This window comes from Triturus cristatus, chromosome 5_2, assembly GCF_964204655.1.
Source record: "Triturus cristatus chromosome 5_2, aTriCri1.1, whole genome shotgun sequence".
Lineage (NCBI taxonomy): Eukaryota > Metazoa > Chordata > Amphibia > Caudata > Salamandridae > Triturus > Triturus cristatus.
In genome coordinates this window covers 448,910,109-448,934,542 of record NC_140588.1, presented here as the reverse complement: position 1 = coordinate 448,934,542, position 24,434 = coordinate 448,910,109, and the positions used below count along the sequence as shown (strand labels likewise).

At 46.6% G+C, this 24,434-nt stretch overlaps 1 protein-coding gene across 1 annotated transcript in view; it reads left to right on the top strand.

Annotated features, from left to right (window-relative positions):
• The window catches only part of PKD1L1 (polycystin 1 like 1, transient receptor potential channel interacting), a 1,386,277-nt gene that overhangs the window by 356,071 nt on the left and 1,005,772 nt on the right, over nt 1-24,434 (top strand). The window contains exons 9-11 of the mRNA XM_085607392.1: nt 9,388-9,638; nt 10,573-10,649; nt 11,453-11,602. Of these exons, the coding sequence (XP_085463518.1) occupies nt 9,388-9,638; nt 10,573-10,649; nt 11,453-11,602 (478 nt within the window). The remainder of the gene's footprint in view (nt 1-9,387; nt 9,639-10,572; nt 10,650-11,452; nt 11,603-24,434) is intronic.

Here is a 24,434-nt window from a genome sequence, read left to right as displayed (position 1 = left end):
TCGTTGGCGTAGGAGAAGATGTTGAGGTCATGTGATTGGGCTATGTGGGCAAGCGGTGCCATGTAAACGTTGAACAGTGTTGGGCTGAGGGAAGGTTCTTGGGGTATGCTGAAGATGATCTCGGGGGCTTTGGATCAGAATGGCAGGAGGCGGACACTCTGGTTTCTGCCGGAGAGTAAGGAGGTGGTCCATTCCAGGGCCTTGTCTCGGATCCCTGCGTTGTGGAGGCGTATGCGTAGAGTGTCGTGGCAGATGGTATCGAAGGCGGCTGAGAGGTCCAGGAGGATGAGTGCTGCGGTTTCTCCGTTGTCCAGCAGGGCCCTGATGCCGGTGGCGGCGATGAGCACAGTTTTGGTACTGTGGTTGCTGCGGAACCCGGACTGGGACGGGTCCAGGATGTTGTTCTTCTTGAGGTGGTGGGTTAGATGTCCGTTGATAATCTTCTCGATTACCTTCGCTGGGAACGGGAATAGGGAGATGGGCTGGAAGTTCTTGAGGTCTCTCGGGTCCGCCTTGGGTTTCTTGAGTAAGGCGTTGATCTCGGCATGCTTCCAGCTCTCCGGGAAGGTCGCGGTCTCAAAGGAGATGTTGAAGATCTTGCAAAGATGGGGTGCGATGGTGGAGCTAGCTTTGTTGAAGATGTGGTGTGGGCATGGGTCTGACGGAGAGCCGGAGTGGATGGTGTTCATGATTTTGGTGTCGTCATAGTTAATGTGGGTCCAGGTGATCAGTGGGTTGGTGCGGAAGGTGTGTGGTGAGTCTGAGGTGTCGGTGGCTGTCGGGGGGGGGGGGAGGTGTCTGCGATCTTGCGATGGAAGTAGGTGGCTAAGGAGTTGCACAGAACTTGGGATGTCGTTGGTGTTGGAGCTGGGGTTGGAGAGTTCCTTCACGATGTTGAAGAGCTCTTTGCTGTTGTGTGCGTTGTTGTCGAGGCTGCCCTTGAAGGATGCCCTTTTGGCGGTTTGGATGAGGTGATGGTGTCTGCGGATGGCGCTCTTGTGTGCTGCATGGCTGTCCGGTGTCTGTTCATGGTGCCATCTCTTCTCAAGCTTTCGGCAGGCCTGCTTGGAGGCCTGTCGGTCGGCGGTGAACCAGCTGGCTTTTCTGTCAGTGTGTCTGTTGGAGGGTTTTTTGATCGGGCCACAAGTGTTGGTGCAGTCGTCGATCCATTGTCTGAGGTTGCGGGCGGCAGTGTCAGTGTTGGTGGGGTCGGTAGGTGGGCTTCGGTCGAGGGTGGTGTTTAGCTGGTGTTCGGTGACTTTGCTCCAGCTGCGGCGGGGGGTCCGCTGAGTGCGTGGTGGGTTTCTGATAGATGGAGTGGATGCAGCGATGGTTGGTCCAGTGGAGTAGGGTGGTGTGGCTGAAGGTGACGTGGGTGCTTGCGGAGAAGATGGGGTCAAGCGTGTGACGGGCACAGTGGGTGGGCATTGTGACGAGCTGTCTGAGTCCAAGGTTGTCGATCAGGGTGGTGGAGTTGCTGTCGTCGTTTTTCTCAAGGTGGAAGTTCAGGTCTCCGAGGAGGACGTAGTCTATGGAGGCTAGGGCATGTGTGCTGACAAAGTTGCCGATGGAGTCGCTGAACTGTGGCTGGGGACTGGGAGGTCTGTAGATGAGAGTTCCTCTGAGGGTGGTGTTGGGGTCGATTTGGATCTGGAAGTGCAGGTGTTCGGCGGTGCTGAGGGTGTCGTAGGTGCTAGTCGAGATCCTGAGGGTGTTACTGTGGATGATGGCGATTCCTACTCTGTTGGTGCAGTCCCTGCGGGTGATCTTGTAGCCGTCCGGCATGGCTATGGCGATGTCGGGTGCCGAGGAGGCGTTAATCCAGGTCTCCGTCAAGAAGGCGATGTCCGGGGAGGATGTGTCGATCAGGTCCTAGAGTTCGAAGGCGTGTTTGCGAGCGGAGCGGGTGTTGAGTAGTATGCATCTGAGGAGGTTGCGTTCTGTCTCGGTGGGTGAGTTGGTGGCTCTGAGGCTGGTGAAGCTGCAGCTCCGGCAGGAAAATGATCCTTGGGTGCGTTTCGGGGTGGCCCGAAAGCAGGTGTGTGATCGTCCGGCGTTGAGTGCGTGGAGGGTGCTTGCGTCGTAGTGGTGGCAGTCGTCGTGGCGTTCGTGAGGGCCAGGGGGTCTGGCGCTGGGCGCGGTCCAGGTGCGGACGGGCGCAGACGGGCTTGCCTTAGGCGTGCCAGCGTCGCGGCCACGCAGTTGCTGCCATAAGAAGGGGAGGTGGGAGGGAGGAGCAGCTGGGAGGTCGGACGAATGGGCGAGCGGTGGGGCGGGCCGCAGGGGTCGCAGCGGCGGGAAAGGGAGAGCGGAAAACGGACGGACATTGCATGGCACGGTACAACGGTACAAAAATGAATTACAGAGGAAAAACAGCTGAGTGTCCCTGGGGGCCAACTAGCCCACTAGGTACCTCCAGTAAGCTCCACAGATCTGCGTTGGAGAGAGGTGGTCCAAGAACACACCCCTTTTGACACCTCTCTGCAATGCAGCTCTGTGGAGCTTACTGGAGGTACCTGGTGGACTAGTTGGACCCAAGGGACCCTCAGGATTCAAGGGGACTTAATCCCCCAACTTACAGTGCACCAGAGGGCCCATTTGCACAGTGGTGAAGGGAGGGGCTGGGGCCTGATGTGACAAGTGTGCAAACGCGCCCCGTGGTGCATTTTAAGTTGACTCGTTGCTCCGGCGACGCCTCATTAGTGCACGTGGGACTGGGAGGCGCTGAGAGCAGGCACTGTGAGATCTTGTGCTAAGTGTGTTCGGCACTTCAAACAGTGGCACATTCTCTGCCTCGTGTCCCTTCCTCATTAAACCATCGAGTGCAATCAAAGAACCGGCTAATGGTTGGACAAACCACTTGAACACGGCAACCCGAGCCTCCTTGCCCGCCTGGTCGGCTGCACCCCGGACCAGGCACTTAAGGCATTACTGATGAATGCAGTGTATGGACCTAAGGCGTGCTCTTGTTGGCATGTGCAAACACAAGTGTTTAACTTTCTCTTGTCTCCCACAAGTCCGGCACCCCTCTACCAGCCCCACCTACGTGCATCCAAAGCCCCCCTTTAGCGCAGAACACAAGCTCTGTCCTTAAGAGCCCTGAAACATAACTTAAAGTAGCTCCTAAAATATTGCACATCACTATAAGCTCCACCACCACCCACCCACCCAGCCACAGAGGTAAGGAAGACTAAAGCCAATTACAAACCCAGAGCATCGACAGAACGGCTCTTAATGCAAGGTATCAGGAGGGGCAGAACACTGCTCGTCTATGAGATTGTGCGCGACACAAGCGCCAATTGTCAACAACACAACACCCACGTGTACATTGACACATGTAAGTACTCACGCGTGCACACAAACACACTTGAACAAGTGACGCAAACGCATGCACATGCGCACACAGCTTGTCTCCTAAATCTAACAAGGATATTATGGCAAGGTTCTGAACTACTGTACCCTATGTTCTGCACTTCCGTAGCCTCGGATCTGCACTTCTTCACCCTACGGGTCTGCACTTCTGCGCCCTAAGGATCTGAACTTCTGCACCCTAAGGTTCTGCACTTCTTCATCTTAAGGATCTGCACTTCTGCGACCTGAGGATCTGCACTTCTGCGACCTAAGGATCTGCACTCCCGTGTTTGCTCAGCACGTTTATTGCCCTGCAAGACCCTAAGCTCCATGACGCGATTGAAGTGCCGCTTCGTTATAAACGTGGTTCTCCATTTTGTATTTTTTTATTACAACGTTATTAAAACATAATACACCGGTTCTATTTTGACCTTTTAAATTCTGTCGCTGCTCTTGAGTAATAAAATTGAAATGTAGCACCACAGAAATTCAAGCAGAAATAAACGTAGCGCCAAGCACTAATTTTAAAGGCCACATTTGACATTTCCACAACTGTGCACAAGAAGCACGCATATTTTCAAGGCGATTCTTACCTGACTTGCTTTGTTTAATGCTCTGTCTTGTGTAGCTCTCTACCTCGGGGGTGCCTCCATGCCACCAGTGAGGGCACGCCGAGAGGGGCTGCCTGCTGAAACCCTATGCCTTCATGTGGTGGCTGTCAGGGGGCTCAGCTGTCGGAAAGTTTCCGATAATTTGAAACATTTTTTTTTAAAACAGTGCGAATTTCACCAAAATTTAAAAAATGCTTTTTTTGGCCCTGGGGGTCCTTGTGGGACCCCCTGAGCAGGCCTAAGGGGTCGAGGTGTTTTTACCCTGCCCCCTTTTCCTTTTTTTTCTTCTTTGTTTTACTTTTTTCTTGTGACTCAGTTCTACCAAGTCGCAAGATGGCTGCCAACACTTTCTGGTTTGGAGTGTTGGCAGCCAATCCGAGTGAAGCTCGTGCTTGGGAGGGGTTGCGTCTCCACCGCGTCCCTAGATATCAAAACTTTTTTGAAATTTCTCAGAAACTACTGAACGGATTTACACCATTTAAAAAAAAAAAGGGTCTCTTTCTGAACCAAGGGCTACCTTTTTGCCAAATTTGGTGTAATTCCATTCAGCAGTTCGGGCTGTGTCTAAAGTTTCCTATGGAAAATACATGGGGGAAAAAACATTTTGGGACCTCCCTTTTTTCTCAGCCCCCGCTTGTCGAATCACCCCAAAACTTTCAAGACAGGAGCTGACCGGAGCGGGCCACTAGTTTTGGAAATTTCGCGAAGATTTGTCAACCGGTGCCAAAGATATTGAGAAAACAATGCTTTTCCTATGGAAACTAGATCCTAACTATAACTACCTACTGGCGACCATCAGTAGGATATACATATCTATATCTACATCTATATAGCTATATCTATATATATCTGTATATCTTGATATAGATATATATATATATCATGACTACAGCCCGAAACACTGGACGGAATTACACTGAATGTTTTTAAAAAGGCAGCGTTTGGTTCACAAATCACACTTTAGGGTATCTTATGTAAATCCTTTCATTATTTTGTGAGAAATTAAAAGATATCCAAATGTGTGTATCTACGATCGTGAAGCCTTCACTAATAATAATGAGCTAATATGGAGTTCTGATTGGCTGCCAACACTTCAACCAGGAAGTGTTGGCAGCCACCTTGGGACTCTTTCAGTATCTTCCCCCCAAAAATTGGAAAAAGGTTCAGGGTACGAATATCCTAACCCTGTAGCTTTGGGCTTGGGGTCCCAGAAGGATACCAGCAGTGCAAAAAAAGAGATTGTGTTAAATTCACTGTGAAATTTGTGAATATTCACGAATATCATTGTGAATTGGAAAACAAGTGTTTGTAATTGAGCCCCCGGGTGGGCCTGGTCTGGAGGAGGCACATGGGGCCATCCTTCAAGGGCTAAATATTGCCCCGGGGATCTCCACCTCCCCAGGGCCAATTACTTTTTAAGGAGTGGGGAAGCGCAGCCCCCTTCCAGGCCATATATGGCCCCACGGACCCCCCACCTCCCCGGGGTGGGCTCATTTACAACAAAGGAGGGGAGTCACATGACCCCCCCCCTACTGGAGCCAATTAAGGACCCGGGGACCTCCCCCCACCAGGGCTGGCTCCTGCTATGTCCTTGGGTACCCACCCTGGGACATAACTGTTTGCTTTTGCTTGGCGGGAGCTGTGACTGCTTCCGTCGATCAGAAGCAAACACTCTGCTACCAGCAAGTGGGAGCTGTCAAACTGCTCCCACTTGCTGAAAGCAGGGGGGGGGTTCATCTCTTTCCCTGCCCACAGATATGCGAGCAGGGAAAGAGATGAAACTATTGCTCTTGCATAGATGAACTGCATTTCCAGCAGCTCTCTACATGCAAGAGCAATGGTCACTCCCACAGGAAGCGGGTAGCTGGCTGGGACTGCTGGGGCCTTGAGGCTCCCCCGCGGACCCGTAGCACACTGGGTGCCCTGGGTGGAACCACGGCACCCATAGAGACATGGCTGAGCCCCAGGGAATGGGGTCGTGGGGCCAAAATCAGCCCAGGGAGGGGGGGCTCAAATCAAGGCCGGGGAGGGATCCATGTGCCTCCCCTCCCCCATTAAGTCCTAGCTGGGCCCCAGGGAGTGGGGTCTCCCAGGCCATTCTGGCCCTGATGCTCATTTCACAAAAATTAAACCTCAACAGAAAGCACCTACACATATAAACATGGCAGGTTCCCCTGTTGAAGCTCCACTTCTGTAAATGACATATTATCCTAACTCCTGGGCTTGGCGAAGGCAAAACAAGTGTTTTTTAGAGGCAAATCCATATTGAAAAGTATCTGAAATCCTTTGTGGATGTAAGTGCATTGATATATTGGAGCGCAATCTGTATGTGACTGTGACTAATGGGTTCTTACTTGTCCTCTTCTGGTGAGAGCAGAGCCCATGGTTCCACTTTTAAATTGCTAAGAGAATGCAAATGTGGAAATCATTTTAATGCTTCCCTGTTTGGCTCTGCCCACCTTAGTAGCCAAAGGTCTTCCTGCCTTTTGCCAAGATGATGGTCAGCTTAACAAGCGGCCCCCCCAGCGTGTTTCCCACCTATTTTGGTGAGGAGTTCTTGATGCTGGGGAATGAGAAAATCTCCACCAAGAAAAGAAGCATTTACTTCATATAGTTAATAGGAAGGATCCTTGTTTGGTGGAGATTTACCTCTTTCAGGTTGCGTTGTTTTCTCTATAGGAGGATTTGTGTTGGCACATATTTCTGGATAGAGGCACACCAGGATCAATCACATTGCCAAAACGTATGCAGCTGTAGTGTAGAATACGTACTGGATATATACCCAAGGAGGTAGCACTTAGTAATTAAACAGTTGAAAGAATTCCATGTGAGTAGATATGTTGTGCAAAACTGTGGACTCTTGTTGGATAAAAGGACAGGTGTAGTTCCTTTGTGGCTCAGTGACTCACACAGCTAGTGACATACCCACACAGACAGATGCTCACTCAGACACTTATGAGCCCATTCATAAAACTCATACCGCCACTCACACGGCTGCTCACAGACCTACTCAGACACTTATGCACCCACTCACAGACCCACTCAGACTCTTATGCACCCCCTCATGAACCCCCACTTGACACATACACCCACTCACAGGCCTGCTGAGAATCTCAGAGACTCACTCACCCACTCACAGACCCACTCAATCACTCACAGACCGACGCACACTCATGGAGGCACTTTCAAACCCACTCAGACATTCTCACACCTACTCACAGACCCACTCAGACATACACGCACCTGCTCACAGACCCAGTGAGACACTTATGCAGCCACTCCCAGATCCATACAGACACACACACACACACATTGAGACACTCATGCAATCACTTAAACACTTACTCTCAAAGGTTACAGGTAGGAAATATGTTAAAAACCTTAGAAATTAATTTAAAAAATCAAAGGTTACAGGGACGTTCTAGTTAGGCTCAGATTTCCCTCATACAAAACCAGTCAAATTCAGTAGTTCTAGTTACCTGAGCTATGCGCTGCTTATGACCTCACATATTTCATCACCCATGACATGGTCAGTGACTCACTGATGACATCTCAAATTACATTTCAAATGATATCACTGATGGCATCATCCACAAAACCACTCACATAGCCACTCACACCCCTATACAACCTCTCATATATCCACCTGCACAACTCGCCCATTCACAGACCCATTCAGCCACTCGTACAACCAGTCACTCACTCATACAGCTTCTCAACACAGCCATTCACTCACCCATACAACTACTCACACATCCACTTATCTAGCTATTCACACATCCATATAACCACTTACACTCTTGCTCACTCACTCATACAGCCAATCACTCTCCAAAACAGCCACTCACACACCAATTCACTTAATCAAACAACCACTCAACATGTCACTGACTCACCCATGCAGTCACTTACACATCTACTCACCCATCCATAGAGCCACTCTCACAGCCAATCAGCCATTGATGCAACCACTCGTATGCACTCACTCACCCTTGCACCCACTTACACAACCACTAACTCGCCCATACAGCCTCTCAACAGAGCCATTCAAACACCCATACAGTCACTTACATACCCGCTCACCCATCCATACAGATACTGACATGCGTACTCACCCACCTATACAGCTACTAATACAGCCACTCTTTCACCCATACACCAACTTACATACCCAGTCACTTACCCTTAGAGCCACTCACAAAGCCACCAAGTCATTGATACAGCCACTTACGCATCCACTCACAGATCCATACAACCACTTGCAGACTCATACAACCACTCACACACAGATACAGTCACACAGCCGCTCACAAAGTATATGTTAGAAATAGTATCACTTATTAGTAGAACACAAACTACACTCATTTAACTTTTGTGGGACCTTGGTATATATATTTTAACACTCATAAACTTAAACAAAATCTCTCAATCACTGGACAATGTAATCAGAAATATCATTTGAGATGTCATCAGTGATGTTATGAGTAATGCCAATGACCATGTCATGAGTGATGTAATATGTGAGGTCATAAGCAGTACATTGCGGGGAGTCATTTATAGTTGGCTCGGGTAACTATAACTGCGGAATTTCACTGGTTTTGTACAAGTGCAATCTGAGCCCAACTATTACGTTCCTGTAACCTTTGGTTTATTTAGTGAATTTCTAAGGTTTTTTCATGTTGTTTCCCAGCTAGAACGTCCCTGTAACCTTTGGCAGGATTATATGTATATATGTATGAATTGGATGTGTATAAATGAGCATCTGTGCACACTCTTAATGATTTGGTGTTACAAATGGCCCCAGAAGTTTCAGTGGACATGCCCCATCTCCACCCAACAAAATGTATTTATGTAGATGTCACTTAAAGTTGCAGGTAAACGTAAACAGTTACAGATAATCCTAAAACTAGTAATGTTAGTGATGTTCATCATAATTCATCATTTCACATTTAGAAAGATTTTTGTCAGCGATGACTGCACCTACTGGTTATGAACATTCTCATTAATTAATAAAAACATGTATACACTAAAGTGTCCCCATCTGCCCGAGGCTTACTTTACACAGGAATGCTAGTGGACAATCTGTTTTAACAATGGCCTTGCTCTTGTCAGCATCATACTTGCTATCTGAAAGTAAAGAGGTTTTGTTCTGGAACTTCTTTTTTAAGGAAATCCAAAATTAAGAATAGAATTATTAGTCATTTTATTATATATCAAATATGCATTTTTAGACTTATGTTAATGTTCTCTTTAACTTAAGTCTGTCAGACTGCGCATGAGAGGAAAATGACGGTTGCACTGCGGTCAGAAATGGGTGGGCTGCGGAGTTGTAAAACGATTACAGAGTATGATGCGTATGAAACTAGTGAGCGTTGTTGAATATTTATACAATGCTTACATTTTTGACGAGTGTTTCTGTTTGCAGGTCATTTGTGGCAAAGCACAAATTTCATTTACCACTGGACTGTTTACAACTCGACATATGCCTCTGGAAGCCCTTTGTTTTCATACAGGTGCAGAGAGCTGGGAATGGATGTGGTGGGGCTCATGGTCACCAGTGTGGCATCAACAGCATTCACTCAAAAGAATATACTAATTAAACAAGCAGAAGTGGGCCCTCGCCTTTTTCATTCCTTAAATGCTGCCACCGGGGAGCCTGTGCCTTTTACGCTCAAGGTACAAACATTGATGCACGATATTCTTCACTCTGTTTGTTCTGGGCACACTCTAAAATATAAAGGGAATACATTTGCAATATAAAACCGCTATCTTGACACCATGTGATTTCCTTAATTGCTATAACATTATACTATAAGAGTAAATGCTAGCCTGAGAACAAGTATATTTCACAATTGTTTAAAAATAACCACAATTTTGTGATGCATACGTCCTTGCCATAACTGCTCTGCTATAAGTTGATGTTGGTCATTGATGATACTTTCTAGTAACATTTTATCCTTTTGAGGATACGTTCAATGTAATTGCAACTTTTATTAAAACATCCTTTCATGCTAAATAAACCAATTTAACTACAGTGCTGTGTAACAGTAAAAATATAACCCACATTAATCACAGAATTAACATCTTTATATTGAAATTTGTTTAAAAATATACATACAAGAAACATCACAACAAAAGACAACACTGAGAAAAAAAAAGCCAATCCACAGATTTTCCTCGTAAAACTGAATAAAATGATATTCATACTACTCCAAAATGTCAAATTTTTTAAAATGTCATCTCTTCTCTATTTGAGAGAGAGGACATCTGGAAAATCTAATTTTCAACTGTAGCTATGGCATCAGTCCTACATTCTTTAGCGTTTGTTTTCAACCACAATGACGGTTCGAATTGCCCACAAGCCCTGACCCTATGTAAAGTTGTTCTTGAGAGTTATGCGGTGTAACAATATAAAAAAAGGTGTTCTATCAAGTTATTCTACCAACCACATACAATTTAATCATCCTAAAAACAGGGATTTTTCTTACTTCCAAAGAAAGAACATTCAAAATCTCATGTATTGTCCGTTTTCTTAAAACTACTTGTTTGGTCTTCTCATCTGATGCACAAAATAACTGAGCTCTATTTCATTTTTGTTTTTCCTTTGCAGAAAACTTCATGTTCAGCTACTGATGTAATAATAAGTTTTGGCGATGGACAACAGGAGTTCCTTTCTCAAAGCGGATGGTAGAAAACATATAGTGACCTAATTATTAATGAATTTTTTCATCATAATTGTGTTTTTTTAGCCTCTTTTAGAATGACCTAGATAAGGTGTACTACAATGTATGATGTTTAGAGGGATAAGCATGTTTTATTCCCCATTTTACTTGCATGATTCCATGCTTCTGACCTTCTGGTCTTGTCCGCTTTAGAGTTACTCTGGGATATGTGAAATAGGACTGAGGGCAAACTAGAATTGGGGGTAAGGATTAGTGAAGCAAAGCAGCTATGGCTCAAGTAACATGTGAAATAAGAGGTACCACTATAATTTTGCAAATCATTAAAAATTCCTAAGACACCTTACTGAATGGAGGTAGGCAACGTCAAGGAGGAGGTGGAGTTGAAATAAGATTAAGACTAGCACAGAAAGAAATGATAATTATATACAGGTCTTTGTGATATTGTCAATATTAATTTAAGCAAGGAGAGTGTATGTAGAGTGCCCAATGTAAAGTATATGACTGGGAAGTGATTAAAAGCAGCCCAAAAGAGTAGAGAAGGTGGGAAGAGAATATATTGGTGTGTAGAAAGTGGATCACAGTATGTGGTAGGATGCTTTATAAGCAAGTCATTGACGACTTTCTACTGTTGTTCTTTCACAGGTATTTGTCCTTTCACTTTCCCTTTTCTGCAAATTTCTTTTGTCCTGCACTCATATCTATTACATTCCTTTCTGAAGCTATTTGAGTTGGTCACAAAACTATTGCAATGTAATTTCTTTCCATGTTTTACAAGTAATTCAACTTCTTTACTATTTTGTAATTTAGTTTCAGTGTAAACCACAGCTACATAACCTCTGGTGTTTACAATGTCAGTGTGACTTTAAATGGGAACACGATCTCTTCAATTGTGGTGATTCAAGAACTACTTAAAGACTTGCACCTTGATGGGCCAGCTGCAGTTGGACTCTCCACTAGGTAAGCTGTGTTTCAAATATCTGATTATTGATGCCGTTCAAATGACATTTGACAACGTATGTTGATTTCTGTTTAAAAATGCATTTGTGTGCTTCACTAATTCTACCTGAGCAGCTTGAGTTCAGCATGTATTTAGTTTTACTGAACCAGGGCTGGACTACATAGTCTCCTTTCAGGCTGTGACTCACCTCATAGGTAAAAAAAAGTACACATGTAACATTTGTCCAGGTTTCTTCAAACATCCACATTCATTGATGTCTGCGGAGTAGAAATTCATGGTGAGGTTTCTAGTGCTTCTAGATCAGTCACGTGTTGGTACTTGATTTTGCTCCACCAGGAGCCAATCTTGTAGTAAAGAGTTGCAGGACCACCCGGTTTACAAGCCATCTATTTGAACATATCCAAAAATGTTGTGTGTAAATATTTGATATCCAGTCCTTAGAAAAGAAGTATATATTTCTCCATCAATAGGTGACAGAAGTTGGAACATGATGGGAATATTGTGACTCCTAACAGGTGCAGTAGTTTCATTTTCATAAACAAAACTCAAGCTGCATGACTCTGGAAGAATATAGCAGATGAAGGAGTGTAACTTTAACAGCCACCTCCTCCATGGAAGCTTTTTAAATGTCACAACACATTGTTGCATACATTTAATATATGATAATCCAATCTCCTTTTGCAACCAGATATTTGCCATTGATTTTAGAGCTGACAGTCATCGTGTGAACTAACAATGGAGTTTGTTGTAGTAGCATTGCAGGTTCTGACAGAGGTAATAGATTCTTCAGACTGATGGCAGTAAATGAGAAACCAGATTCCCAACTGAAAAAAGGACCAGTAGTTAGCAGGAAGAAACCAAGAATGACATTCTATGGGATAACACTTAATTGGATGTTGGTAACAATTTAATAAAATTACTTATTAAGTAAAAGAGATGAAGAAGGAACATAACCACACACCAAAATGTAGCTAAATAGTTCGTGATTAGGCACAGACAGACCTAAGTTGTTTGTGAAAAATTGGAACCTACAATGATGCAACAAACTCCTCAATAAATTAATCGCTACTCATTCTTGCCAAATAGTATTTAAATCAGTCAGCCAACTTCTGGAATCTTCCAAACTGCTTACTCTCACTTACTCTCTCCCCTAGTTCAAGAAGTAGCCCTGTCCGTTCTAACCATTTCATTACTAGAATTACCAACATTACATGTTGCTCTTTACTACCACCTTTTCCTTTTTCAATTGCAGGTGTTAATTGTTCATGATCAATCAATCAATCATAGGCATTTATATAGCGCACTACTTACCCGGAGGGTCTCAAGGCGCTCGGGGGGGGGGGGGAGTGCTGCTACTGCTCGAATAGCCAGGTCTTGAGCTTCTTCCTGAAGGAGAGGTGGTCTTGGGTCAGGCGCAAGTCGGTCGGTAGGGAGTTCCAGGTCTTGGCGGCCAGGTAGGAGAAGGATCTTCCTCCCGTTGTCGTTCTTCGGATGCGGGGGACGGCGGCGAGGGCGTGGCTGGCTGATCGGAGATGTCGTTTGGGAGCGTAGAAGTTGATGCGGTTGTTGAGGTAGCTGGGGCCTTGATCGTGTTGGGCTTTGTGTGCGTGGGAGGCGGAAGGTGATTCTTTTGTTGACGGGAAGCCAATGTAGGTCTCTCAGATGTCCGGAGATGTGGCTATGTCGTGGGATGTCGAGGATGAGTCTGGCTGAGGCGTTCTGGATCTGCTGGAGTCTCTTCTGGAGCTTGGCGGTGGTTCCGGCGTAGAGGGCGTTGCCGTAGTCCAGTCGGCTGGTGACGAGGGCCTGGTTGACCGTCTTCCTGGTCTCGGTGGGGATCTACCGGAAGATCTTCCGTAGCATGCGCAGGATGTTGAAGCATGACGAGGAGACGGCGTTGACTTGTCTGGTCATGGTGAGGGAGGAGTCCAAGATGAAGCCCAGGTTGCGTGCGTGGTCTGTCGGTTTGGGTGCGCAGCCCAGGGCAGGGGGCCACCAGGAGTCGTCCCAGGCGGAGGGTGAGAAGCCCAGGATGAGGACCTCCGTCTTGTCTGAGTTCAGTTTCAGGCGGCTGGTCGTCATCCACTCGGCTACGTCTTTCATTCCTTCGTGAAGGTTGGCTCTGGCTGCGGCGGGGTCGTTGGTCAGGGAGAGGATCAGCTGGGTGTCGTCAGCGTAGGAGATGATGTTCAGGTTGTGTTGGCGTGCGATGGCCGCAAGGGGGCTCATGTAGACGTTGAAGAGGGTGGGGCTCAGCGAGGATCCTTGAGGGACGCCGCAGATGACTTCGGTGGCCTCTGACTTGTACGGTGGTAGGCGGACTCTCTGTGTTCTTCCGTTGAGGAAGGAGCTGATCCAATCCAGTGCCTTCTCCTGGATTCCGACGTTGTTGAGGCGTTGCACAAGGGTGCGGTGGCAGACAGTGTCGAATGCCGCGGAGAGGTCTAGGAGGATGAGGGCCGCTGTTTCTCCGTTGTCCATCAGGGCTCGGATGTCATCGGTAGCAGCGATGAGTGCGGTCTCGGTGCTGTGGTTGGCTCGGAAGCCCGACTGTGAGGGGTGGAGGGATCCATTCGTCTCGAGGAAGGCGGCCAGCTGCTTGTTGACGGTCTTCTCGATGACTTTGGCTGGGAACGGGAGGAGCGAGATGGGGCGGTAATTCTTGAGTTCGGTGGGGTCCGCTGTAGGTTTCTTGAGTAGAGCGCTGAGTTCGGCGTGCTTCCAGCTCTCCGGGAAGGTGGCGGTGTCGAAGGAGGTGTTGATGATGTTCCGCAGGTGGGGAGCGATGACAGCGTCGGCCTTGTTGAAGACGTGGTGAGGGCAGGGGTCGGTTGGAGATCCGGAGTGGATGGAGTTCATCATGCGGACGGTGTCTTCCGTGCTGATCGGAGTCCAGGCGCGGAGGGTGGTGGTGGGGGGTGGTGGTTCGGTCGTGGCGGGCGTCGGTTGTGTGCTGAAGCTGTTGTGTATGTCCGCGATCTTGTTGTGGAAGTAGGAGGCGAGGGAGTTGCAGAGGTCTTGCGATGGGGTAATGTCGTTGTTTCCGGCGTTGGGGTTGGAGAGCTCTTTGACGATGTTGAAGAGTTCCTTGCAGTTGTGTGCGTTGTTGTCCAGCCGGTCCTTGAATGCAGTTTTCTTAGTGGCGCGGATCAGTTGGTGGTGCTTCCGGGTGGCAAGCTTGAGGGCGGTAATGTTGTCTGGTGTTGGTTCCCCTCTCCAGGCTTTCTCGAGGGCTCGGCAGTTCTTCTTGGAGCTCTTGAGTTCGTCGGTGAACCAAGGGGCCTTCTTGCTGCCGGGTCTGCTAGGCGGTGTCCTCAGAGGGGCGAGTTCATCCGCGCAGTTGCTGATCCACTTCGTGAGGTTGTCGGCGGCCTTGCTGGGGTTTGCTGAGCTGGCGGGAGGGTGCTGGCTCAGGGAAGCGGCGAGTTGGTCAGCTGTGATCTTGTTCCAGCTTCTTCGGGCAACCGGTTGCTGGTGGTGGTGGATCGTCGTTCTTCTGAAGTTGAAGTGGATGCAGCTGTGGTCCGTCCAGTGGAGTCTAATGGCGTGGCTGAAGGCGATGTCTTTGCTGCACGAGAAGACGGCGTCGAGTGTGTGTCCAGCGAGGTGGGTGGGGGTGGACACCAGCTGCTTGAGTCCGAGGTTGGCGAGGTTGTCGAGCAGGGTGATGGTGTTGCGGTCGTTGTTGTTCTCCAGGTGGAAGTTGATGTCCCCCAGGAGGATGTAGTCAGCGGAGGGGAGGGCATGCGGGCTGACGAAGTCGGCGATGTCCTCGCTGAATTGTGTGCGTGGTCCCGGGGGTCGATAGATCAGGGTGCCTCTGAGGTTGGACTTCGGGTCGGTACGGATCTGGAAGTGTAGGTGTTTGGCGGTGGTCAGGGTGTCGTCGATGTTGGTCGTGATGTGGATGGTGTCCCTGTGGATGATGGCGATGCCTCCTCCCAACTGGTTGGCGGAGCGGTCCCTCCGGGTGATCTTGTAGCCCTCTGGGATGGCGATGGCGATGTCGGGCGCTGAAGAGGCGTTCATCCAGGTTTCCGTGAGGAAGGCGACGTCAGGAGATGTGGTGTCGAGGAGGTTCCAAAGTTCGACGGCGTGCCTGTGGACGAAGCGGGTGTTGAGCAGGATGCACTTGAGGTGGTTGCTGCTGGTGTTCGGCTTGGTGGTTGCAGGTGTGGGGCAGGTTCGGATGCAGGTGAACTTGCAGGCGTGGCAGCTGAAGGGTCCGCGGGTGTGCTTCGGGGTGGCTCGGTAACATCCAGGGATGCCGCCGGTGTTGAGTGCGCGGAGTTCGGTGGCGTTGTAGGACAATCGGGTCGTCTTCCGTCTGTGGGGGCCAGGGGTCCTGGCACTGGGCGCGGTCCAGGCGCGGACGGACGCAGACGGGCTTACCTTTGGCGCGCCTTCGGCGCACAATTGGCGCGCCCGCTGCGCGTGACCGCTGCGCGTTCGCACGGTCGCCATATATGGCGAAGTGCGAGGGAGGGCGGAGCAGCTGGGAGGCGGGAGCGGGGAGGTTACAGAAGAAAAAGGGGCGTGGTTAGCGGCGGTGGCGGGAAGCGGGCAGGGAGGACAACGAGAGACAGGGGGACCGGCGAACAACGAATACAGAACAAATTAACAAAGTAAATACCACAATTGCACACAGAGAAACTCAGCAGTCAGGGGGCACACAACAGGAGACCAAGGTGCAGGAGCACAGCGCTATCGCGTAGGAGACCACGCCGCTCGGTGGCAGGGGGCGTGGTCACACGGCGGTAGCAGGGGCAGCGAGGAGGCACACGCAGCAGCTGGTGGCCGTGCGGCGCGGGGGTGTCCTAGATTAGGTCACACTCACCTGCGTCGCACGGTCGCCATATATGGCCAAGTGCGAGGGAGGGCGGAGCAGCTGGGAGGCGGGAGCGGGGAGGTTACAGAAGAAAAAGGGGCGTGGTTAGCGGCGGTGGCGGGAAGCGGGCAGGGAGGACAACGAGAGACAGGGGGACCGGCGAACAACGAATACAGAACAAATTAACAAAGTAAATACCACAATTGCACACAGAGAAACTCAGCAGTCAGGGGGCACACAACAGGAGACCAAGGTGCAGGAGCACAGCGCTATCGCATAGGAGACCACGCCGCTCGGTGGCAGGGGGCGTGGTCACATGGCGGTAGCAGGGGCAGCGAGGAGGCACACGCAGCAGCTGGTGGCCGTGCGGCGCGGGGGTGTCCAGATTAGATTAGATTGTTAAGCAGAATACTTAATACTAAGGTTCAGAACCAATTTCATGTTACCAGTGCTGCTTTTAACACATCCTATTATAACTTTAGTTAGAATGATAACGCCACCGATATGCTCACTTTCAACAGTGTAGAATTGAAGTACAGAACTGTAGAGCTAAGGGCTGTCTCACATTTAATATCCCAGTGGGAGGCAATTATTCTTTGATTTCCTAAATTTATGAATGTAGCCTTCCTAATTATCTTCCTTTTGTATTCATTTATTAGTCCTCAGATAGCCTCTATTCACCATGTTAAAATGGGTATCATTATGGGTGAAGAAATATTGCTTGTACTTAATTTCATGGATACATCACAAACGAGACTCCAAATACACACAATCAAAAGAATCTCCAATTGATTAAAACCCAAAACACAAATTGATAGTGGGATTAACTGTAAACTGCAAAGTTGACTTTGTGAATAGCCTATTTTAATTTTACAATCAATAAATGATTGTTTTCCCTTGGAGAGTGCAAATGATATAGCAGTAATTTTGTTTTGAGGTGAAGCAGTATATTTAGAAATATGCCTCTATACATTCCATTTGATGGTTCACCTTTTTAGTTCCACATGGAACACTTTTTTTCAGATAATTTTAAGAGCATATTTATCATTCATAAATGTTGATCTTTGCTTTATCCACATGCACATTATGAGTGATCTATAGAAAGCTAACCATCTACACTAGAGAAGTATGGGCTCAGAAGGTCCAGAAGGCTTGGGGTCTACATATAGTGGCCTGAAAGGAGAAACGTTTTGAGGAGATGACAAGTTTCACTTATCCTTCCTCTTTTCAGAGAATTTCAGAGAGTATATTCCACATTCGGACCCCTTCATTCTCCTTCTGTGGCTTCCTAATATAGCTAATTGAAATACACACTTTACAAGGACACGATAATACCAAACCAAAGAAATCATGGATCTAACAATTATCACAAGAGTGCTAACTTCCTGTTAAGCAAAAATTGATAAGTAATAGTTTAAACATTTGTTGGCCCCTGCTTAAAGCAAGTGTATGTGATTTATGATGTGTGGTCACTTTCCTCTAGAGTGTTCAAACACTTAAGAGCAAAAGGAAATGGAAAATGAGGATTATACAAAACTCTTTCTATGTTATTTGCTAAACAGAACGATGCTGGGCTTGTTGGAGGATAATGGAAGTCCCTGTCACAATAGATGTACATGCATTCTATTGATTAACTACCTATATGAGGTAACTCAAATCTTTGAGTTAAAATTCAACAGACCCTCGCCCACATTAGGTGGCTTGCTCTTTTATATGGTTTGCACGGAGAGGACTGTTTAAGAACTATTCATATAGGTAGGCCTGCAACAGATGATACAAATCCATTGTAACAGGCAGTCTAGTGTTTTGGACCAACTGGCGTATTCCTAATGATATTTAGGAAATGCCAGTTCCCCATCATAGTGAAAGAGATGGTGATAAGTTATCAAGAAACATGAGTACTCCTACGGGGGAAAAAAGCATGCTGGGTCTTTGAGTCAAGCAGAGCTGTATCCTTGGGTGGGATACCACTCTACTTGAATGCAACTCACCTGATGGATCCACACCTGTATTTTCCAAGTGCAGGAAAACCCGGCTCTATTCTTCCCAGTGGGAATCACAATCACATGAGAACTAGGCTGCAGGAACAGCCAAGCCTTGGTCCCAATCACAAGTGCACACCAACAGACAATGTAGTTCCATCAGTACCAAGGACTACTATAGCAATGTGTGCTTTTTTCAGTGTTTTTTTGTTTTTTAAATACTGTTGGTGAAGCAGATCCCTCAACAATTATTTTTTACAGAAACCACGGCAAACTGGATATTTCAGGTTGGCGACCCACGTTTTCAAGAATAATTAGTTGATGAGGGATGTTTAATCCTCCCATTTTGATGTAAAGGTCCCTCCCACCTCTCAATCAGATCATAGTATCACCTGCATACTTTATTTTGGCAATCTTTATATAGCGCAAACCTGACACAAAGTTATTGGAGCGCTTTATATGAACAGCAGTTACATTATACAGTACCACTTTACTTTTTTGGCATTGGGAGATTAAGTGATTTGCCCAGAACCACCGAATTTTGAGCCTAGATCGAAACTCAAACCTGTTTTCCCAGTTCTAAATAGTCCGCTATGGACGCCCACTCCAAGACTTCTCTACCACTGTGCTACTGATGGGTGCAGGTGAAAGAGGATTTTGGGAGGTAAGGAACAACATAGTTGGCAATATTGTGACGTTTTGCACTATGGGTTTACAAGTGACGACATAGACAAGGAGAGTTAAGGTTGTGATGCCTAAGATGTCACTTACACTCTGAGATGGAAAACTCTATGAACTCCTTGTTCACTGCCACCCATCTAAAATGGTATGTTGTGTATAGAAATCTCATATTCTGTACCACTGCTCAGCAGAGTTCCTGGATCTAGCTCGGCAGAGGCGTCATTGAGGAGACTTGGACAGCATGATGTGAAATCTTTCTCACCCCCTCCTCCCCAAGCTGTACCTTAGCAGTTGTATAAAAATGTCTGTGTGTGTGTGTGTGTGTGTGTGTATATATATATATATATATATATATATATATATATATATATATATATACACACACATTACCTACTGGCGGTCGCCAGTACAGTAGGTAGTTATACTTAGGACCTCGTTACCATAGGAAAATCGTAACATTCTTTTCCCAATAACATAGGAAAAGCAATTGTTTTCGCAATATCTTTGGCGCCGGTTGACGAATCTTCGCGAAATTTCCAAAACTAGTGGCCTGCTCCGGTCAGCTCCTGTCTTGAAAGTTTTGGGGTCATTCAACAAGCGGGGGCTGAGAAAAAAGGGGGGTCCTAAAAAAAATGTTCCCCATGTATTTTCCATAGGAAACATTAGACACAGCCCGAACTGCTGAACGGAATTACACCAAATTTGGCAAAAAGGTAGCCCTTGGTTCAGAAAGAGACCTTTTTTTTTAAATGGTGTACATCCGTTCAGTAGTTCCTGCGAAATTTAAAAATTGAGGTAAAAAAATCAATTTCCCTCAGGAAACTTTAGACATAGTTATAGCAAAAACTGCTGAACAGAATTGCCCCAAATTTGGCAAAAAGGTACTGCTTGGCTCAGAAAGCGACCTTTTAAAATATGGTGTAAATCCGTTCAGTAGTTTTTGAGAAATTAAGAAATAACAATAGTGATATCTATGGCCGCGGAGGATCCGCGCACCCTCCTGATAACGAGCTTCATGCTAATTGGCTGTTAAAGCTCCAAACCAGGAAGTGTTGGCAGCCATCTTGTGCCTGGGTAGAACCGAGGCACAAGAAAACAGACAAACAAATGTGCAAAACAGGAAAAGGGGGCAGGGTAGAAACACCTAGGCCTGCTCAGGGGGTCCCACAAGGACTCCCAGGGCCCCCCAAAAATGTTTTTTTAATCAAATCGCGGGATTCGCGGATCCCGCTGAAAATATTTAATAAAACAAAGCGCGGGCACCCGTGCTTTGTTATAAATTAGTCCCCGGGTGGACCCCCGGGTGGGATAAGTCCCGGGGGCACTGCAAAAAAAAATGCAGGGGCCCAGGGGGACCCCCGCAGCCCCGGGGACCACCTTCCCCCGGGCTTTTTTAAAAAAAAAAAAAAAAGACCTGTGTGTGTATGTGGGGGGGGGGGGTCGAGCCCCTCCCACATGCTAGGGACCGCCACCTCCCCGGGGCACTAAGATTTAAATGCGGGGGTCCGTAATGGACCCCCTACCCCGGGGACCACCACCTCCCCGGGCAGTGCAATTGTTCGGAGGGGGACCCCCCTCCTGGATCCTTTCATGGCCCTGGGGACCGCCACCCCCCTGGGCCGGCTCCTGCAGTGCTCCGGGGTGGCCACACCGGGGACACTGCTGTTAGCAATGATAGGACGGGAACCTCGCGGCTCCCCCCTTGTCATTGCAAACTGCTTTGCTTCATTGAAGCGAGAGCAGGGAAATCATGCTCTCACTTCAATGAAGCAAAGCAGATTGCTTTTCCTAATGGGGAGCTGCATGTTAGCAGCTTCCCATGTGGAAAAGCAATGCCGTCTCCCGTAGGACGCGGGGAGCTGGCGGGACCGTGGGGGCATTGGGGCTCCCCCAACGGTCCCCAACGTATGAGATGGGCCCCGGGGGATGGGGTCCCCGGGGCAAATAGTAGTTAATGGTAGGAGCCGGGTTTTTTTAATGTGAAAATGAGTTGCGTACCTAGCGCGGTGCTCAGCGCGGCCCCTAGTGTGCACGCGAGGGGTATGCGACTCCAAGCGGGAAAAGCTATGCCGGCTCCCGAAGGATTCGGGGAGCTGGCGGGACCGTGGGGGCATTGGGGCTCCCCCCATGGTCCCCAACATATGAGATAGGCCCCGGGGGATGGGGTCCCTGGGACAAACAGTAATTAATGGTAGGAAACGTTTTTTTTAACAGAAAAATGAGGAGTCACGTAACTAGCCCGGTGCTCAGCTTGGCCCCCTAGTGTGCATGCGAGGGGTACGCGACTCCAATTCGTGCTGGGCGCACGACTCCAAGCCTTGTGTTTGTTGGGAGATTTTTGTAGCATTATATAAGTGCCAATGCAGAGTCTTAAGTTGTTGAGAAGGACTCGGTTTCCAATATCTGTGAAATGTACACCATCAGTCCTGTAAAACGTAGATTGTAGTTGTATATGGACCCCATACTATGGTGTCTGAGATGAGCAGAAACCGCTTTATTGACATTTTTTCTAGCTTTCTCAATCTGTGGACAAAATTGATTGGACCTCTTCCATTTCTGTTTTTGGCAGATGTTACACAAAGGCAGTTTGGGGAAAATGCAACATCAATTCTGCAAAGGTGTCCTTCATTAGCATTTCCAGAGCTAACCCAGTCAATGTGCCTAGGTCATTGCCACCACAGTGCACAATCATGAGGTCAGGTGGTTGGAGATGCAAAAAGGATTTAACCAATGGCATCAATTGGTGCCACTTTAACCCTCTCTGTCCAATCCATTTAATGTCTACATTTTGCAAACCTAGGTCTTTGTCAATACCTCTGCTTTTAGCATACCTTTTGCACCAGAAAATATAGCTGTGTCCAATAATCCACACAGAAAGCATCTTGAAGGGATTTCTGTAGGTAATCAGAAAATGTCTGCAGATGAGGTAGGCAGGTGAAAGAATAAAATGGTGGACCAGATGCTGTTTTTAAGAAAGTAGAGATTTGATTGGCTGTTTAACAACACTCTACATTCAAAAATAGGGTACATTTCACTTGGTTTAGAAAGCATGTTTCTTATTGGTTATTAACAAATGTTGGAAAAGTACAGCAGAGAGGATAAGGGCAAGCATTGCAAAGCCAACCACACCTGCTGTGTGGTGAACTTGTGACCTGGCAGCTAAGTTGAATGTCGCATGACCTGTTGCTATGGAAACTGACCTTAAGGACAAGGGGTGAAGATGTCAGTTGAAAAGTATTATTCTCTGTGACCAATGGAAAATTGTTTTTCAATTTGAAAAACACTGGGAAGCAATGCCATTTGCTGTTTGTCTATATGTATGGAAAAATAGAGGGAAAATTTGCCAATACTGGTTCACCCTTGCGGAGTGTGTTGATCTACATTCTCTGTGTGAAAAAGAAAATCCTGAGTGAGTGTGAGATTTATCATTCAACAGATTTATTTAAAGGTGAGTTACATATTTTTGAGGTTAATTTAAAAAAGATTTGACATTTTTATGAAACTGTGTTGTTTGAAATATATTATAAAATGCACAGATGTATATTGGGATTATTTTTATTGTATTTGAAGTTTGCTTAAAAAGCAGTATGTACAGTAATATATTTAAGTGTGTTAGAAGATATAGTTGAATGAAGGCTTTTATTTACTATTAATTGGTTAAATATGTACTAAGAGGGTGTATTTTCTAAAAAATTCATAAAAGGTGTAGTTTATTAGGCATGATTATTTCTTCTGTGTAAAAAGGTATAGTTTAAAAATATTGCATTATTTTAGATAGTGTGGTAAAATGAGGTACAATTGTGCTGTTTGCAAGATGATCATATAAGGTGTTAATAATTATGAATCTGTTAGTTGGTACAGTTTCTGCAGTTTTAAAAATCCTTATAAAAAAAAAGAGTTCTTTATTACTGTTCTTCATTAAGTCTGTTGAGAGGTATAGTTTGATGAAGTTGCATATGTATACAATATGTAGCTGCAAAGAAAGTCAGTACATTTTATTCTTCCTGGTATGTAGTAGTATGTCATGAGTCAAGTTTTTGTTTACATTATATTTATATTTGTATGAATTAATGATAGGGATCTAATATATTAGAGGACTGCAAAGGTGGTGAAAATTTGATTTTATAAGTGTATGAGAAGTGATTTTGTAGTTCTATAATGTGTAATTTCGTACTTAGTATATAAGTAAATGTGCACAATGTATGCGGTGCTTTAACCCCCTGCAGTCTACTGATTTACTCCTGCAAAAATCCAATCAGTAGCCATGCAGATAAGCAATCACAATTTCATTCCCTGTCCAATCCTCCTATCATCCTGATAGCACCATGTCTGTATCTACTCTCTGTGCTGAAACACAAGCACTTAAAAACTCACCCTTCTGTCAACTACCACTACTCTTACTATCTAGTTACTGTGCATACACCTATAGAATGCTTCAGGCATTAAGACACGTAGTGCTATTGTGAAATGTGCGCAATGTATGCAGGCCTGTAACCCCCACCATACTACTGATTCACCCTTGCAATAAGCCTGGTAGTATTCATGTAGTGCCTCTATCAGTCTCTGTCCACTCTTGCAATTATCCTGACAGAAGCATGTCCTTATCTAATCGCTGTGCCAACACACAAGCACTTAAAAACTCACCCTCCTGTCAACTAACAGCACTCTCACTATCTAGTTATTGTGCATACACCTATAGAATGCCTCAGGCATTAAGACAAGCAGTGCTACAGTCAAATGTGCGCAATCTATGTAGGCCTCTAACCACCAGCAGACTACTGATTTACCCTTGGAATAAGCCAGGTAGTATTCATGCAGTGCCCCAATCAGACTGTCACTCTCTGGCCGCTCTTGTAATCATCTTGACACACAAGCATGTCCTTATCTGATTTCTGTGCCAACACACAAGCACTTAAAAACTCATCCTCCTGTCAACTACCAGCACTGTCACTATCTAGTCACTGTGCGTGCACCTGTAGAATGCCTCAGGCATTAAGACACATAGTGCTACTGTGAAATGTGCGCTACATATGCAGGCCTGTAACCTCCAGCAGATTACTGATTCACCCTTGTAATAAATCAGGTAGTATTCATGCAGTGCCCTAATTAGCCTATTAGTCTCTGTCCACTCCTGCAATTATCCTGACAGAAGAATGTCCTTATCTAATCTCTGTGCCAACACACAAGCAGTTAGAAAGTGTCTCCACTGTCAACTACCAGCAGAGTAACTATCCAGTCACTATCCATGTATTTGTAGAAAGACTCTCATTAAGATAAGCGGTGGTACAGTCAAATGTGCATAATGTATGCAGGCCTCTAACCCCCAACAGACTACTGATT